The sequence below is a fragment of the Sabethes cyaneus genome, chromosome 1, assembly GCF_943734655.1.
Source record: "Sabethes cyaneus chromosome 1, idSabCyanKW18_F2, whole genome shotgun sequence".
NCBI lineage: Eukaryota > Metazoa > Arthropoda > Insecta > Diptera > Culicidae > Sabethes > Sabethes cyaneus.
In genome coordinates this window covers 18,163,185-18,179,853 of record NC_071353.1, presented here as the reverse complement: position 1 = coordinate 18,179,853, position 16,669 = coordinate 18,163,185, and the positions used below count along the sequence as shown (strand labels likewise).

Here is a 16,669-nt window from a genome sequence, read left to right as displayed (position 1 = left end):
CTATCTTCAAGGAGCCGTAGGAGAAAGGGGAAGAGGTTCCCATATGAAAACAAAATTATAAATATTAGTATAAAATGTCATGTTTTGAATGCAAAAAAACCTGATTCGATTGGCTTTTCGCATGATCGAACGCAAACGTACTATGCCCCCTTAACGAAGGGAACGGATGAAGCAAGTAATGAAACAAAACGGGACACGGCGTGAAGGGAAGCGTGAAGCGGAAAATTAGGTAATGCTAGGCTTAGCTTGGTGATAGCGAACTGGACAATAGGGAGATTCCAAAACAAGTTAGATTAAACTTCTCGTCCAGCGATTTAACGGAGGAAGAGGCACAATTTGTGCCTAAAAATAACTCAACCCGCCAGTATTGGTGGAGTTTGAAGTGCGTTGCACACTTATTAAAGGGGTTGTGAAGCCACCCTTTTGTCCAGTTCGCTATGGTTCAAAGGATCATTACTACTAGGGCCTAGGAAGAAGTAGTGGGTTCGTAGATTGGACGGGAGTAGCTTGGACAAAATGGAGCGGTAAACAACTTCTTAAATGCTTCAATTACCCCCTCACCTTATTTTCCACTCTTTCCCCTTCACGACATTACCTACAATTCTACTGCGTAAACATTCCCGACCCGGTATATCTCAGCAATTTCCTGGTTCCTGTATATTGTCGCAATTCTCCAATTCCATTGGTATCCCGCAAGGAAGCAATATGGAACCGTTGCTGTTTTCACTATTTTTCAACAACATCAGTCAGATGTTGGATATCGGTTGCACATTTGTGTACGCTGATGATCTGTAACTGTTCCTGGCTGTTGAAAAACTGGACGACTGTCGGACGACTGCAAGCTTTACTCGAAACATTTGTCGACTAGTGTAAACGAAACCAGGCTTGATTTTGCACATCCTAGACATACAGAGAAAGAGAAATCTGCTTCTCTCGACGACCAAGAGTTGAATGATGAAGTCTAAATGATGCCTGAATTCGGTATTGTTTTACAACCACTTATCTTGCGCTGGAGGAGCACAGCTACAAGCAGAGCTAATTTTTTCTTCGCACATTGGAGGCAAGAGGCTACTACTCTCCCAAGGAGAATATCGGGTAGGCAATTATATGGACTGAAACGATTTGGTCCGTGACCTTGAGAGCATGCCTTGGGTAGTGCTCCGGCTGAAAAAGAAAGATGAAACAAAACTGACGGTCATCCAGCGGCATAGCAAAGCAGCAAAACACTACAAAAGCAAAACAACTCATCGATTGTCGGAGAAGATAACATCCGACCGAAAGAGAGCATATCGGTTCTTCTTCTGCGCTTTGCCAATAAAACGCCAAGAATTGAGATTTTTTCAAAGCACGGCAGAAGCCTGGCGACAAAAGTTGAGGTTATGAGTTTTAAACGCATGAGAAGCCTGATTCTTTTTAACTACCATATCGATGGTCTGAACTCTACGACATCTACCATGGCGTCATCCCGAGAGTCTCCCACCATATTCTGAACGCTGCCGTCTACTTAATCTAGATCCGCTAAATTATCGACGAAAAACTCACCAGGCAGCATTCGTGACCAGAGTCATTAACGGTGAAATCGATTCTGCCAGACTTATCCCTATTGGATTTTCGTGCTTCGCAACGGCTTACTGCAAACTCCATTCCACCATTCGTATGTAGTGAACCCGTTACTGCATGTGTTAGAACATTTTCGAATGTGGAAGCATTGTTTAATTTCAACGAACCATCGCATAAATTTGTACAGAGGTTAAGAAGCTACAATGTTTTATAAAAACTATTGTTCATGTAGACTTTAGCCAGATGAAGGGAAAACAATTACTTTCTTCTACAGTCCCTCATGTTAATTGAAAAACCCGTTGAAAAAAAAATTAGCATTTAACGTGATTTAAATAATTAAAAGTTATTACGTTGAGCGTCTTAGCAGAATCTCGAATCGCAAATACGTATTTCGACTGTTACATACAGCCTTCTTCAGTGCTTTGACGATCGGAATGAAGAAGCAAAGATATATATATATATATATATATATATATATATATATATATATATATATATATATATATATATATATATATATATATATATATATATATATATAAGGCTGGTGGGTAAATTTTAAGAATGCCAGAATGAGTAAATTAAAAATTGAATTGAAAATTGAAAATTAAAAAAGTTTACCTAGACGAATCGGCGGATTCTATGGAAAAGTGATCCGTCCCATGTCGTGCTAGATTTGGAATGAACTTAAAGAGCCATGTAAAATTGTTTCCTCCGTTATTGTTAAGAAACGAGGAAAATTCTTGTTTATATATTTCCAGACTCAGCAACATCCAACTTTCACGGTGCATTGATTGGGCGGAGAAGATGGATGTTTTCAGGGGTTAGAGGATGGATATTCTCAAATATATGTTCCACTACTTTGGACTTAAAATGAAAAGGTATCCGTTTTGCTGCGTCTTTGTTAGCCTTGATAACTTCAGCCGTGTGTTCCTTAGAACGAATACCCAAGTTCCTTTTAGTTTGTCCAATGTAAACTTTTTCACAGTGGCTACAAGCAATTTTGTAAACCCCTGCGCTGTTTAATAATTCAATTATATCTTTAGTAGACCCCGATCTATTTTTGATTCGGTTGTTCCTACTGGTGTAGACAATATCTAAACCTAATCTTTTTAATTTTGGATCTGCGCAAGCTACCTGCGACGCGACGCGACATTTCTTGCTGTAGTTATACGCGCAGCCCTTTTTCGCCCGGACCAGGACAGCGAAGTCGCTTCGCGTCGCAGTCGCTTTTACTCTGTACGGAGCCTTACGTGTTATCACTCGACATGTACCGAAAAAAGGACAAGTTTTCGTCTCCAGTTTCGAGCAACCATCATAGACTCCTCAGCTTCGAAACCTTCGTAACAATTTCTGAAAAATGCACAATCAATATTTCTTTATTGGAAGCGAATTTGATAGAGCTAAACTTCGATAGCGTGAGGTAGAGTACGAAGCGGCTTTTACCACAACCTATGACAGCTATTTGCAGAGGATTCGGTTATTCGTTCAACAATGACGTGTTTTTGAAACTTTGTTAAGAAAAAAAACTGGCAACAGTGTTCTTTCAAGGTCAATTTTGAGGGAACAACTTTTCTCTACCTCTGAAGTAGCCAATCTCTTCGCTACGTTTTTCGATGGCGTATTTGGTAAAGCATCACTTGTCCAGAGGCAGAACTGCTTCGAGCATATTCAGCTCTCCAATATTAGTGTACTACTAGTGTCGTTTTCTACAGACGAAGTTCGGAAAACCCTTGACGACCGACGGCCTACCTGCAGAGTTTTTAAAATAACTGCACAGTTTCGCCTGGAATGCCGAATACCGCTGTTTTAAATCGGGCATCCATTGTGGCGATTCATAGGTCCGGAAGTTTCAAATCGGTCACCAATTATCGTGGCATATCCATACTTTGCAGCCCCAGTAAAGTATTGGAGAAACTGATCTATACAACTATGTATATACAGGTCAGTTGCATCGATCATCTTTAACATCCAGGTTTTTGACAGCGTACCACACAATCTGATTATTGAAAAACTGAACCACATCGGATTTCCCTGATAGTTGTAACTTCGCCTTTCGTTCGTATTCGGAACTCTGTGACAGTTTACTAAACTCTAGTGACTTAAGCGCCACTTCCCCAAGACAGAGAAGGCCACTAGAGTACGTCAATGTCCGGCCAAAGACTCTTACCACCGGGCGGGTGCAACTAAATGCAAACCAGAAAGCCTAGCAAAATACTACGAAAGTCCTATCAAACTCCAGACCAAATCAGAATCACGTTCACCTTTATATCACTTTAATGAAGGCGCACTATCGCCAACTATTTATCACATTCGCTTAAAATGCCTTTCATGATTTTCCCAATTTTACGTGTTTTATTTCCGGAGTGATTTGCGATTAGGGCGCTACTAGCAAAATGTATACAATGAGGAGAATAATTGTGATAATTTGCAAGTACATTTTCAAGTCGTAATTTAAATAAAAGTGAGAAAGATTGTATTTAAAGACATAAATTGGTGTAGAATAAAGCAATCATATAGTTTCCTAACTATACTGTACTAAATCTGTGCATTCATGCTCAAAATCTAAGTTTTCTAGTTGAACCCCTTGAAATGAGCCTCAAAGCATTTTGACCATGAGATTCGCCCGGTGCTGCTTCGTCTTGTTTTGATTTTTTATGTAGTTTCGCCTGTGTTTTGAAAACAACGTAGTTTCGCTCTTTACTATCGCCTGTTTACAAAACGATTTGCAAATGAGTCTGCTACTTCATAACAAAGCAAAGGGCTAAACTGCAAATTGTCTTTTGTTTTGGTTAAGCACTTCTATCGCCCATCACTAAAAACTTTTTTTTTACAAAATTCTATCGATTAAAACAGAAGAAAGGAATCTTGCCATGGATATTAATAAATCTTTTTAAGGCTGATGGTGTAATAAAACGATTTGTTTACATTTTGTTAGTTGCGCCCTAATCGCGAATCGCCCCGGATTTGTACAGTAGAATTTTGACCCGAAACCAATAATTTGTGCAGATTCTATCTCACTTTTTCTTTGGCGCCACTAACTATTTTGTGTTTCACTTCTAACCAACTGCTCTTTTCGTCTCTCTTTGGAACTCAAACGTGAGTTCTTACCGCATCCGCATTCACGGGATCCAACGGCGGTCGAGAGTTCCCACGTGGTTTCTAGGCGAGCAGTAGTATACTCTGGGTGGCAGTACCGCGGCCGATGTTGACGGCGGCCAATAATCCTTCGGGGTAAATATGTCCCCGGAACACTATCGGTGGAGAAACAGCAGCTTGCCGCAAAGCCTTCTTTACAGTAAACTCCGTGCGCTCTAAAATAATTGATGTATCGTCTGATGTACCTCAAGGCGATGTGCTTGGCCCTCTCATCTTTGTAATCTATATCAATGAACTGGTCGAGCTGTTTTCATCATCGAAATTTTCTTTTGCCGATGATCTAAAAAAATTTCGTTGTTACTGCTGGTCTGGTGCAGTAATAACGGGTGTGATGCGCGTAACAGCAAAAGGTGCAAAGTAATATCGTACAGTCGCTGCAACACCGTTTTTCTCCATCAATACAACAAGGGAGTGGATTGCCTGAAATGTATTAACTTTATCCTAGACCTAGGCGTTACTTTTGACTCGAAATTGAAGTTCAACGAAGATATAAGTATAGTCACCTCTAAGACATACACAGTGCTTGTTTTTTTGCGGCGTCATGCGATTCACTGACGTTTATCGCCTCAAAACGCTGTATTCTCTCTCGTACACAGCATTTTAGAGTATGCTTCTCCGGTTTGGACTTCTTCTCATTCAAAAAAACTTTTTGTTATTCGCCTTACGTCAGCTGCCGTCTTCCCACTTATCATAGACAGTTGCCAGCTGATTAACCTGGATATCCTCTCAGCCAGGCGCGGCACACAGCAGCGTCTGTTTATCTTGGACCTTATTACAGGTAATATGGGATACTGAGAATTTTTGTACCAAATACCTTGGAATGTACCACATCGTCGGCTTCGGAATGCACAGTTTTTAGCCATGAGAGTCAAAGAACAAATGGCATATTTGCCTTCCAAAAGAGACTACTGGATCTACTGGAGTGTAATAACTATCGGAGCACAACGGGGGGTGCTTTCCTGTATCATATTCTGTAGACTGAAATCGGTACCGCAGTCCTTCGTTGCCAACAAAGTTTCGTAAAGGTAACTCCGTGATGGATTACACCTGAATCTGTATGTTGACTTTAAAGCAGCGTGCGATTAAGCTAGCCATGCTAGAGCACGGTTTTCAACGGCACGAGGTTTTATCCTTGGAAGTATCTCGAGACGTATTAAGTACATAAATATGCTATTATAGTGAAGGTAGTACAATGGCAGGTTGGTGGGCTGGGCACATAGACAGAATGTTCGACGAAAGAGCAACCAAAACCATTTTCATTAGAGAAACAGGGTGAGGCCGTATACTCCGAAGCAGATTCCGAATCCGGTAGATGTGCGCTGTCGAGGATGATTAACGCTCAGTTGATGTTCGAGAGGATTGCCGAATCAGCGATTATAAGCTGACCTTTTGAAGCCTAAATAGCGCCTATAAAGGGGCGTTTATCCGGTACAATGTGTATCTTGGATCTTTGGCCACGAGAGGGATAGTTTTGCTGTGGATTGAGATTTAGAGAATTGCTGCCGTACGCATTTACTTTAGAATTGCTCAAGCTTTGAACATATCATGAAGGCCTATCAGGTTTCAACGGAACGGGGCCAGCCGTGGCATCAACGCCAACTCTATTTCAACAAGGTGCCATCCTTTCGCCCACTGAAGGAATCCGATATCATGAACGGCAACCTATAACATCGAATCCAAATGTGATCGGTATTTTATAGAAATCTGACGGAGGCCATATCCTGAGCAGTTGTTTTGTACACTGATGTAAGACTAGGAACCAACGGGTTTCCATAAATTGATACAAAATGTATACTTTCATCAAACGGTTCAGCCCATTGAACTTAACTAATTATTCGCCGGTCGAACTGTGATCTTATCCCATCATTCTTACATGATTAATATCTTCACTCACCGAAACAAAACCCCAGTCAACAGCAGTGAAGACAATGTCGCAAAACACTCCCGTCACAGTAAGAATGGCAATCGTTGGCAATCGGCCCATCCATTTTTAGTGGGACACAAATTGAAATCAAATACACTAAAGTCGTCTTTTACGTGGTTTATTTTTACGCCGCTTATTTTTACGGGAGTTTTGGAATTTATGCGGAACGTATCCGTTGCGTAAAAAGCCACTTAAGTGTACATGCCTCTACTCTGCTTTAGGTTCAGTGCCAAATGTATTCACCTAGCAAATTAGCGAAACGATCTTACACACACGGTACACACGTAGGTGTACAAAGATGATCCAACAGCTCAATGCTGATTGTCAAGATCAATCATTTTCCTCTGGATTTGATCCGGCCCCTGGCCGAAATTAAATGCCCGGGAAATTCTCACTTCTCGATTTCAGCTTTTTCGTTTGTAAATATTTACCCAATCCGTTTTACAGATGTTTTGAAAATAATATCTCACTTTGCTCGTCGATGATTGTTCGAATTTGAAAATAACACTGCTTGATAGCCGCTCACGTGCGAAGCCGTTAGTAGCAATGTACTCTCGTGATTTGTCGTACAGGTTGGCTGCCAGTGGTGCCAGATGCACAGCTGACATGCGACAATTGGTTTATGCTCAGCGATACTTTAGGTAAATGTTTTTCACAATATAATCACACCCATATTGCATGCCATTTTAACATATTTCGCAACTGCAGAATGCTCTATTGTGGTGTACCGTTTTGCATGAATTCTGGTCGTTCGAACCCGTCGACAAAAATCAACCATGAAATTCACTTTATTTTATGCAATTTCCACAGATGTATGGCCGCTATACCAAAGATCTAGGAGAATACGCCAAAGATGAAGCGAGAAGACTCAGACTTCTTGAACGAAGAAGAAAAAAAGAAGATAAATCAAGGAACAAGGTAACTACCAGACGGATCTACCTATCGCGTTCGTTCCCTATTCCAACACTACCGTTAAAAGTCATACAAAAATTGTTGCTCCAGTCCTTAAAATTGTTCGAAATTTGATGATTAGTTTTCTTTTTCTCATCCTTTTTCGTAAAACTACACACTACACGCTACTACTACTACTACTACTGCTACTACGTACTTCCAACAAATATGAAATTCGACCAAAAAAAATGCAACTCCATGCCTGTGTCTTCGCGCGATAAAATTTAAAAATATAAAAACAGATGGAAATCATTTCAGGAACTGTTGGGAGTGCGGGATAACAGATTTTACAAAGCCGGTTCCTGGCTATGGCGGAACACATTTGCCAGATTGGGCGAGGACTGGGTATTCCTGGCCCTGCTCGGCATCATCATGGCGTTGCTGTCCTACGTGATGGATAAGGGCATCGCTATGTGCACGAACTGTGAGTAACCAACCAGCCAAACAAACAGCGATGTTTTGATTGATCTTGTAAATTTCAGCACGAGTATGGCTCTACAGAGATCTCACTAACCATCCGGTGGCGCAGTATTTGGCCTGGGTTTCCCTGCCCGTTGTACTCATTTTGTTCTCCGCCGGTTTCGTCCACCTGGTGGCACCGCAAAGTATAGGCTCCGGTATTCCAGAAATGAAGACCATTCTCCGGGGCGTAGCACTGAAAGAATATCTCACCTTCAAGACTCTGGTCGCCAAAGTGATAGGCCTGACGGCAACCCTGGGCTCGGGAATGCCCCTTGGCAAGGAAGGCCCCTTTGTACATATAGCTAGTATAGTAGCACAATTATTAAGTAAAATCATAACATCATTCCAATCGATCTACGAGAATGAGTCCCGCAATACGGAAATGCTGGCGGCGGCCTGTGCCGTCGGAGTGGGAGCCTGCTTCGCGGCCCCGGTCGGCGGTGTGCTGTTCAGTATCGAGGTCACCACGACGTACTTCGCAGTGCGCAACTACTGGCGGGGCTTCTTCGCGGCCGTCTGCGGTGCAACGGTGTTCCGGTTGCTAGCGGTCTGGTTCCAGAAGGCGGACACCGTGACGGCTCTGTTCGCCACCAATTTCACTGCCGATTTTCCGTTCGATCCACAGGAACTGTTTGTGTTTGCACTGATCGGGTAAGTTTTCTTCACTTCACAAAATTTTCCACAGCGGCGGAAAACTCCGAACAAAAGTTGAAAGTTATACATTTTCAATATATTTTTTTCCTGTTCACCGATCTTTAATCTTAGCGATAAAAACTTTACGGAAACATTTTTTGTTGTTGCTGACTTATGCAGTTAAAGCTTGAGCTACTTGAAAAATTTATATCTCAGGAACCAAGTAAACATTTATTATTAAAACTAGTTGAGCCCTTATCTTACGATCCGGAAAATATAAATGTCTGTCAAGAAAACTGCGGATAAATTCCATTTACCAGTGTTTGCGAAGATGTTTAATCTTTGTATTAGCTTCATATTAAATTTATTTGCATCACGACATGCAAAGATTTTACGATTATAATAATGTAGCTCTAAGAAGTTGTACATAAAAGAGTCATAACCTGAAACTGAAAAAAAAATTCACAATTTTTCCGTCGCTTTACCCAAGGCAAGTACGATCAAGTCTCGAGCCATTCTTCTCCTGAATTGTCTCATGGTTCTAGCGCTGTGGATGGCCGGAATGGCGATAGCGACACGGTGGCTCCATCGGCAGTTGCTGGCATTGCGGTGGAGGAATACTGCTACCCTCCTTCTGCTACTGTGGACACCCTTTCAAAATCTGACTGTATTTGCCTATACTATCAAAATGTAAGAGCTTACTCCGCACCAAAGTCGACGACTGCTTCATCTCAGTCAGCTATGCTGAATTTGATGAGGTGATTCTCACCGAGACCCGGCTCAATGACCGGTTCCATTCACCGCAGTTGTTCGGAACGAAATGTAATGTTTACCGCAATGACCGCGACCCCCTTGGCTCGGGCAAATCAAGAGGTGGGGGTGTGCTTATAGCAGCTTCAAAACGATACAGTTCTTCTGAGTCAGCAATTGTCGATGATCGTGAGATTGAACAGCTTTGGGTTAATTTAAATGGAGGCAACCGAACGGCGTTGTTTATATTCCACCCGTTTTCTCTACTTCGCCGAAGTGCGTCGAGCGACATATAGATTCTGCATTCACGATATCCGAGAAACTAGGACTTTCACCTACTGTTCGGTGATTACAACCAACCCGGTCTTCGTTGGAATTGCCTAGCTTCTGGAAAAGTTCGAATCGATCAGACTAACTCAGTATTCACTGCTGCAAACAGTACGCTTGTGGATGGTATGGCATTACTCGACATGCAGCAGATAAATCCATTCACGAATAACCGTGACCGGGCCCAGGACTTGGACTTGACGAACGAGAGTTTGATTTCTATCGCACCGATTTTTCTGGCCTGAACGAAGCTTTGCATTCAACGGATTGGCCGTTCCTGGATGGGGTTGATGTGAATATGGCTGTATCCCTTTTTAACCAACTGCTCTTATCATTCTTTCGCGACTTTGTCCCTCGACCCAGGTCTAAACGGAAACCACCCTGGTCAAATTCGTGGCTTCGTCGTTTAAAACGTAAGAGATCTGCCGCGCTAAAGAAGTGCTCCCGTTTACGGAACGCGATCATCAAACAAGAGTTTGTTAGAGCCAGTCGTCGATACAGAACGTTTTTGGTCATTCGTTAACGAGAAGCGCAAGGAAACCGGATTACAACTGAAAATGGTCATACTTCGGTGACCACAACTACTTTGTAACAACCGTGCTAGTAGGGAAATGTCACTAGGTGATCTATCTGCCAGCAATACTTAAGACATCTGTAAACTTTTTGCTCAGCAATTCTCTAGTGTATTCGCCAGTATCAGTGCTTCAGCCCTTGATGTCCAGGAAGCGCTGAAGCTCGTTCCTGCAAACGTGTGCGATATAAACATAACGGGTTTCACGCAAAATGAAGTTGAAGCTGCCTTGAAGCAGTTGAAATCATCGGTGTCTCCCGGGCTGGATGGAATACCGTCGATTGTACTGAAAAATTGTGCATCTACTCTTTCCCAGTTGGCTTCGAGGTACGACGCTGGTCTAATAAGCCAGTCGTCGTATGTTCGAATCTCAACTGGGAGAGGCTGTTAGAGTCAATAGAATCGTAGCAACTGGCCCTGCAATTGTCCTGCACTCTAACAGCCGGCTGCGAAGTCTGTCGTATGAAAACAGAAGGTCAAGGTTCGATAACGGAATGTAGCACCTAGGCTTTGCTCTGCTTTTACTCTTTAGAAACCTCTACAGTTTATTATTAACCAATCGCTTCTTCAGGAAACATTTCCAATATGCTGGAAAAAATCCTATATCTTTCCTGTGCTCAAAAAGGGAAACAAAACCGATATTGCCATTTACCGCGGAACTAAGTCGCTTTTCGCTGGCTCGAAATTATTTGAGATCCTTATTGGTGGCTCGTTGCACAGAAGTTTTGCACAATACATCTCACCTGATCAGCATGGCTTTTTTCCTGGTCACTCGAACAGCACAAATCTGGTGGAGTTCAGCTCATTTTGTCTACGACATATGGAAGGTGGAGCACAAGTCGACACGGTGTATACTGACATCAAAGCTGCGTCCGATCGAGTTGACCACACAACACTGCTTGCTAAAATAAAGCATCTCGGTGCCTCTGGTGCTTTTGTCCGGTGGTTGAAATCTTTTCTTGAAAACCGCTATCTTTCTGGATGCAGAATCGTGTATGCTGATGACCTCAAACTCTTGCTTGCAGTTCGCTCAGTCGCTGATTGCATCGAATTACAAAAGCTAATCGATTTGTTTTATGGTCGGTGCGCATGCAATCGGCTCAGTATCAGTGTCTCCATTAGTGCTGTGTGTAATCAGTTACAGCCGAAAGAAGGCTCCAGTCCAATACAGTTATTCCATAAACGGCCAGAATATTGCACGCGTAACAGTCGTCAAGGATCTTGGTGTTCTGTTGGATACCGCGCTTACATTTCAGGACCACTATAATAGCATCATTTCCAAAGCAAACAAGAACCTAGGGTTCACAATGTAAATTGCAAAAGAGTTTCGTGATCCATACTGCCTGAGAGCCTTGTATTACGCACTTGTACGCTCATCATTGGAGACGGCAGCTGTTGTTTGGAGCCCTTACACCGGCCTTTGGACTGCACGGATCGAATCTGTACGAAACAGGTTCATCAGATACACCCTTCGGGATCTGCCCTGGACGGATACCGTCAAACAGCCTCCATACGAACATAGGTGTAAGCTGCTGGACATGGACACATTGGAAAAGAGAAGGGATGATATGCGTGCTGTATTTGTTGGAAAGATATTATGTGGAAGAATTGATGCCTCTTGGATTCTGGCAAGGGACAGTATGAACGTGCCCTCGAGAGTTCTTCGCTCTTCTGACTTTCTCAGAATTCCATTTCATCGGACATTATCTGGTCAAAATGAAACTGTTACCGCTATGTGTGCAGTTTTTAATTCTGTGTTCTACTTGTTTGATTTTAATATTAGCAGTGAAACGTTCAAGTGTCGTTTACGTAATCGTAATCGTTCATTTTAATTTGTTAGTTAGTAGTTTTTCTTATTTTCTGTAGACCTTGTTGTCAGATGATCCGAAGAATACATCATAATAAATAATAAATAATAAATAATAAATAATAAATAATAAATAATAATAATAATGTGAAGCAGACCACGGGTTCAGCGCCCTGCATCTGGCGCAGGAGCATTACCAGCTGAACTGCGACCTAAAAACCGTACCAGAAAAGGTCGAAACGTGGAAAGCAAAGGAACTACATGGGACGCACCCTCATCAATTGGAGCAAGCGCATATAGACAAAGTGGCATCGAACGCGTGGTTGGTGCGAGGTGATCTCTTTTCGGAGACGGAAGGCTTCATGGTAGCCATTCAGGATCGTGTTATTACGACGAAGAACTACCGCAGGTACATATTGCACGAAGATATAGAAGACCGTTGTCGAAAGTGCAATTCAGTAGGGGAAACGATCGAGCATGTGATTGCAGGCTGTCCAGCCTTAGCCGAAACGGCTTACCTAGGACGCCACAATGCAGTTGCCAAGATTGTGCACCAGCAACTCGCCTTGAAGCACAACTTGGTAAACTGTTACGTACCCTACTATAAGTACCTGCCTAGCCCGGTTCTGGAAAATAGCTGCATAAAGTTGTACTGGGATCGTGAGATTATTACGGACGTCCTTATACGAGCCAATCGTCCTGACGTTGTGATCTACGACAAAAGGAGGAAGCACACTACCCTCATAGACATCGCTGTACCGCTGGATCGCAATGTCCAGTCAACATTCTCGGCCAAAATAACGAAATACCACGACTTGACCGAGGAGTTAAAGCAGATGTGGCACCTTGAGGGCGTACGTATAGTTCCGGTGGTCATCTCAGCCACCGGAGTAGTGCCCTGTAACCTACAACGTTCCCTGGAAGAGCTAGAGCTCCAAAAAATTTGGACAATATCCAAAAAGCGGTGGTTCTTGAAACCTGTAATATTACGAGGAGGTTCCTGAATCACCACAATTAAACACAACTGGAGCAGACGTAACAACAACAAAAAATGTGAATGAGAACCACAGTGCCTAACCTCTCTTGGCATAAAGAAGCCTGAGGGTAGGTGAAAGTTTCCAGCATTTTTGCTGATTAATAATTCTATACTAATAATAATAATTATCTCTATAATTGTGCTAACTCCACAGGGGGGCAAAATGGCTCTTTTGTGTGAGTGGCTCTAAACTGTTCATTTTCTGCCGCGAACCGATTGAAATGAATGGCACAATGATATCGCTACGAGCAATCGAGTAGAGCAGGCGAGTCGAGCAGGCGAATCAAGTAGTCGAGTCAAGCCGTATTGTCAAGTATTCGAGTCGAACCGTCGAGTCAAGCAATCTAGTCGAGCAGTTGAATCAAGCTGTTCAGTCAAGCAGTCTAATCGAGCTGTCAAGTCATGCAGTTAAATCGAGTAGTCAAGTCGAACAGTTGAATCGAGCAGTTGAGTCGAATAGTTCAGTTGAGCAGGTGAGTCGACCAGTCCAGTCGAGCAGCCTAGTTGACCAGATGGGGTGATTCAGGGGGTGATAGTGGATCATATTTGACGAAAAAAATCCTTCTACGCATATGGCCTAATCTCAATTGTTACAGAGTTATTAAACTTTTTTAGTATTTGGTTCTGTTTGCCTTAAATTAGCTGTGATACAAAAACTATGCTAGCTAGCTCAATTCTGTTACATTCATTCGAAAGTTGAGAAGATTTTGAACTGAAAGTTCATCTTAAACCTCCTATTTCATGAGATTTAGTAATTTTTTTAGGCAAAAAGCTTTAAAACAAGTGCTTCTCAAGGCATTTTTATCGACTTTCTCCTAAAAATGTGTGATAAAACTGATTGTTGTTAGTCACCAATTTAAAACTCTAGTACCGTTCTACAATTCATTCTTTGTTGTAAAACGTCTATTTCTTCTTGTTTCGTTGCAATTTCATTTTAAACGTATGGTTTTTGGTGTTGAATTAGTATCTGAAAACTGCATCACGCATAGCACACTAGATTACCGCATGCGATGAACACATTCTGACACGTATGAAAAACAACAACAATGTTTTTCATCAATTGAGGATTCGCCGCCACTTTTGCTTGCATAATCTTGCAAAACTTAAGCTGCTTAACCGTTATGTGTTCGACAAAAAAAAACACATTTAAGTGCTCGACAAGGGTACCCGAGTACCCACAAATTGAAACGCTTGTAACTTTGGCAATTTTTGACCGATTCGGACACTTTTACCACCAAAAGATTCAGGAACTTATCGACTTCCAGTGTGGTTATAACAGAGCCGGAAGTGGTTCATCTGGTTCCCGGAAATCCGGCAGTGCGAGGATGTGTTCCGGAATTAAAGCCCTTTTTATATTTTTGGATGTAATTATAGTAATATGGGTGTCCAAAGTTCTTCAAATTACTCCGAAAGGTCATTCTTCATTGTTTTAAAACAATATAATGATATATCCTAGGAATGGCCATTCTGTGACAAGTTCCCGTGGGACCTCCTGTGGCCATAAAATTGTTTGGTTTGCAACACTGGCAATATGGGTGTCTAAATTCATGAAATTACTCCAGAAGGTCATTTTTCATTATTTTGATTCTATCTGATGATTTTGCACGGCATGGCCATTCCGGAACATATTCCCGTGGGGCTTCACAGTTGTCCAAAACCAAAAATATGTGCGCATTAGAGTTTTGAGTGGGAAAACTTGATTTTAGGTTTATGGAACCTTTGGGAGAGTTTCTTGAAATTAAAAGTTCTATCGTATGGTGAAATTCAAATTTTGAATAATCCCCCTAAAAGTAAAATAAAAAATTTATTTTTCTGCAGCTTTCCGGATTTCCGGGAACCAGATGAACCACTTCCAGCTCTGTTATAACCACACTGGAAGTCGATAAGTTCCTGAATCTTTTGGTGGTAAAAGTGTCCGAATCGGTCAAAAATTGCCAAAGTTACAAGCGTTTCAATTTGTGGGTACCCGGGTACCCTTGTCGAGCACTTAAGGGGTAAAAAAATTCGAAGCCCCCCCATTCCACCTCCTTAAGTGCTACATGAAAACTTATTTTATGAAAAGTTGCAATTTAACTAGTTCTTAGATGTCACAGAGTTTCAGTATCCTTGATCAAAGAAAACTTTAGAATTTCGTACTTTGAAGGCTGAAAAGGTACCCGGGTACCCTGTCGAACACATAACGGTTAAATTTATTCGCTGGAAACAGCTCTTGAATCTGTAGTGTGGAAAGGATGCATTTTTACCCGGTTGAGCTCGTTCCACATCTCCATGGTGACAAGGGACAGTGCCGCAATTTGCCTTGTGCTTGTCTTGAAATCATTTCCCACGATTCGCAAAACTGTATGGTCTATCACTGACGCCACTTGCTATGGAGGCTCAGGCTTCCCTCGAAGCCTCGTTGAAAACAACGTTCCTTATCGGAAGCGACGGCGCGTTGTCATAGACGTTTCTGAATTAAAATCATTGTGCAACAAAACGAACACTTCTTGATTTGTGTACACTTATTTGCATTAGGTAGCCGACGGTCAGAAAATCTACAACCATACTCCTGCTGGAATGTCGTTGCTACACAATTAGCGCAGCCATAACAAAGGTGAATGTCCGCGAGTCCTTCCGGAGAATACATTTTAATACAGCAATCGTTTTTAGTAATCAGAAGTCAGTTTCGAAACTGTTTTCCATATGCGTTTAATCGTGTCCGTCGCACGCGTTGATTTAGTGTGCTATGCGTGATGTATGAGTTCGATCAGTTTTCAGATATTAATTCAATACCCAAAACCATACGTTTAAAATGAAATTGCAACGAAATTAAAAGAGATAGTAGTTTTGCGTCAAAGAGCGAATTGTAGAACGGTACTAGAGCTTTAAATTGATGGATAAGAGCAATCAGTTTTATCGCACATTTTTAGGAGAAAGTCGATAAAAATCCCTTGAGAAACACTTATTTCAAAGCTTTTTGCTTCTAACTAAATATCATCAAGTAGGAGGTTTAAGATCAATTTTCAATACAAAAGTTTTAGCTTTCGAATGAAAGTAACAGAATTGAGCTAGCTAGAATAGGTTTTATACCAGAGCTAATTTAGGGTAAACAGAACCGAAAACTAAAAAAGTTTAATAACTCTGTAACGATTGAGATTTGGTTATATGCTTAGAAGGATTTTTTCGTCAAATATGATCCTCTATTACCCCCTGAAATATCTGCACTAAGCTACCTAACACCCTGTATAGATAGATGGAAGATAGATAGATGTGAGAAAATTTTCTCCGCAATCCTGAAAAAACATTATTTGAAAACGTTTTTCACAGTGATAAAAAAACTTCAACAAAAAATCGATAAAACTATGTTCTATCTCATGGAAAATTTGTTATTTTTTGGTTAACCGATTTTTAATCTTTTCCTAACAAGAATCTCACGATAGTTATTTTATGTTCCTGAGTTACAAGTTACAACTGAATAAATTAACGATCAGATGAAATTCACATTTAGAT

At 41.6% G+C, this 16,669-nt stretch overlaps 1 protein-coding gene across 9 annotated transcripts in view; it reads left to right on the top strand.

Annotated features, from left to right (window-relative positions):
* The window catches only part of LOC128733126 (chloride channel protein 2), a 121,441-nt gene that overhangs the window by 89,546 nt on the left and 15,226 nt on the right, over positions 1-16,669 (top strand). For all 9 annotated transcript variants that reach the window (XR_008411863.1, XM_053826750.1, XM_053826747.1 and 6 more), the window contains 3 exons: positions 7,454-7,561; positions 7,853-8,018; positions 8,077-8,707. Coding sequence is in view for 8 of the 9 variants with exons in the window: in XM_053826750.1 (XP_053682725.1) it covers positions 7,454-7,561; positions 7,853-8,018; positions 8,077-8,707 (905 nt within the window). In the remaining variant the exon portion in view is untranslated. The remainder of the gene's footprint in view (positions 1-7,453; positions 7,562-7,852; positions 8,019-8,076; positions 8,708-16,669) is intronic.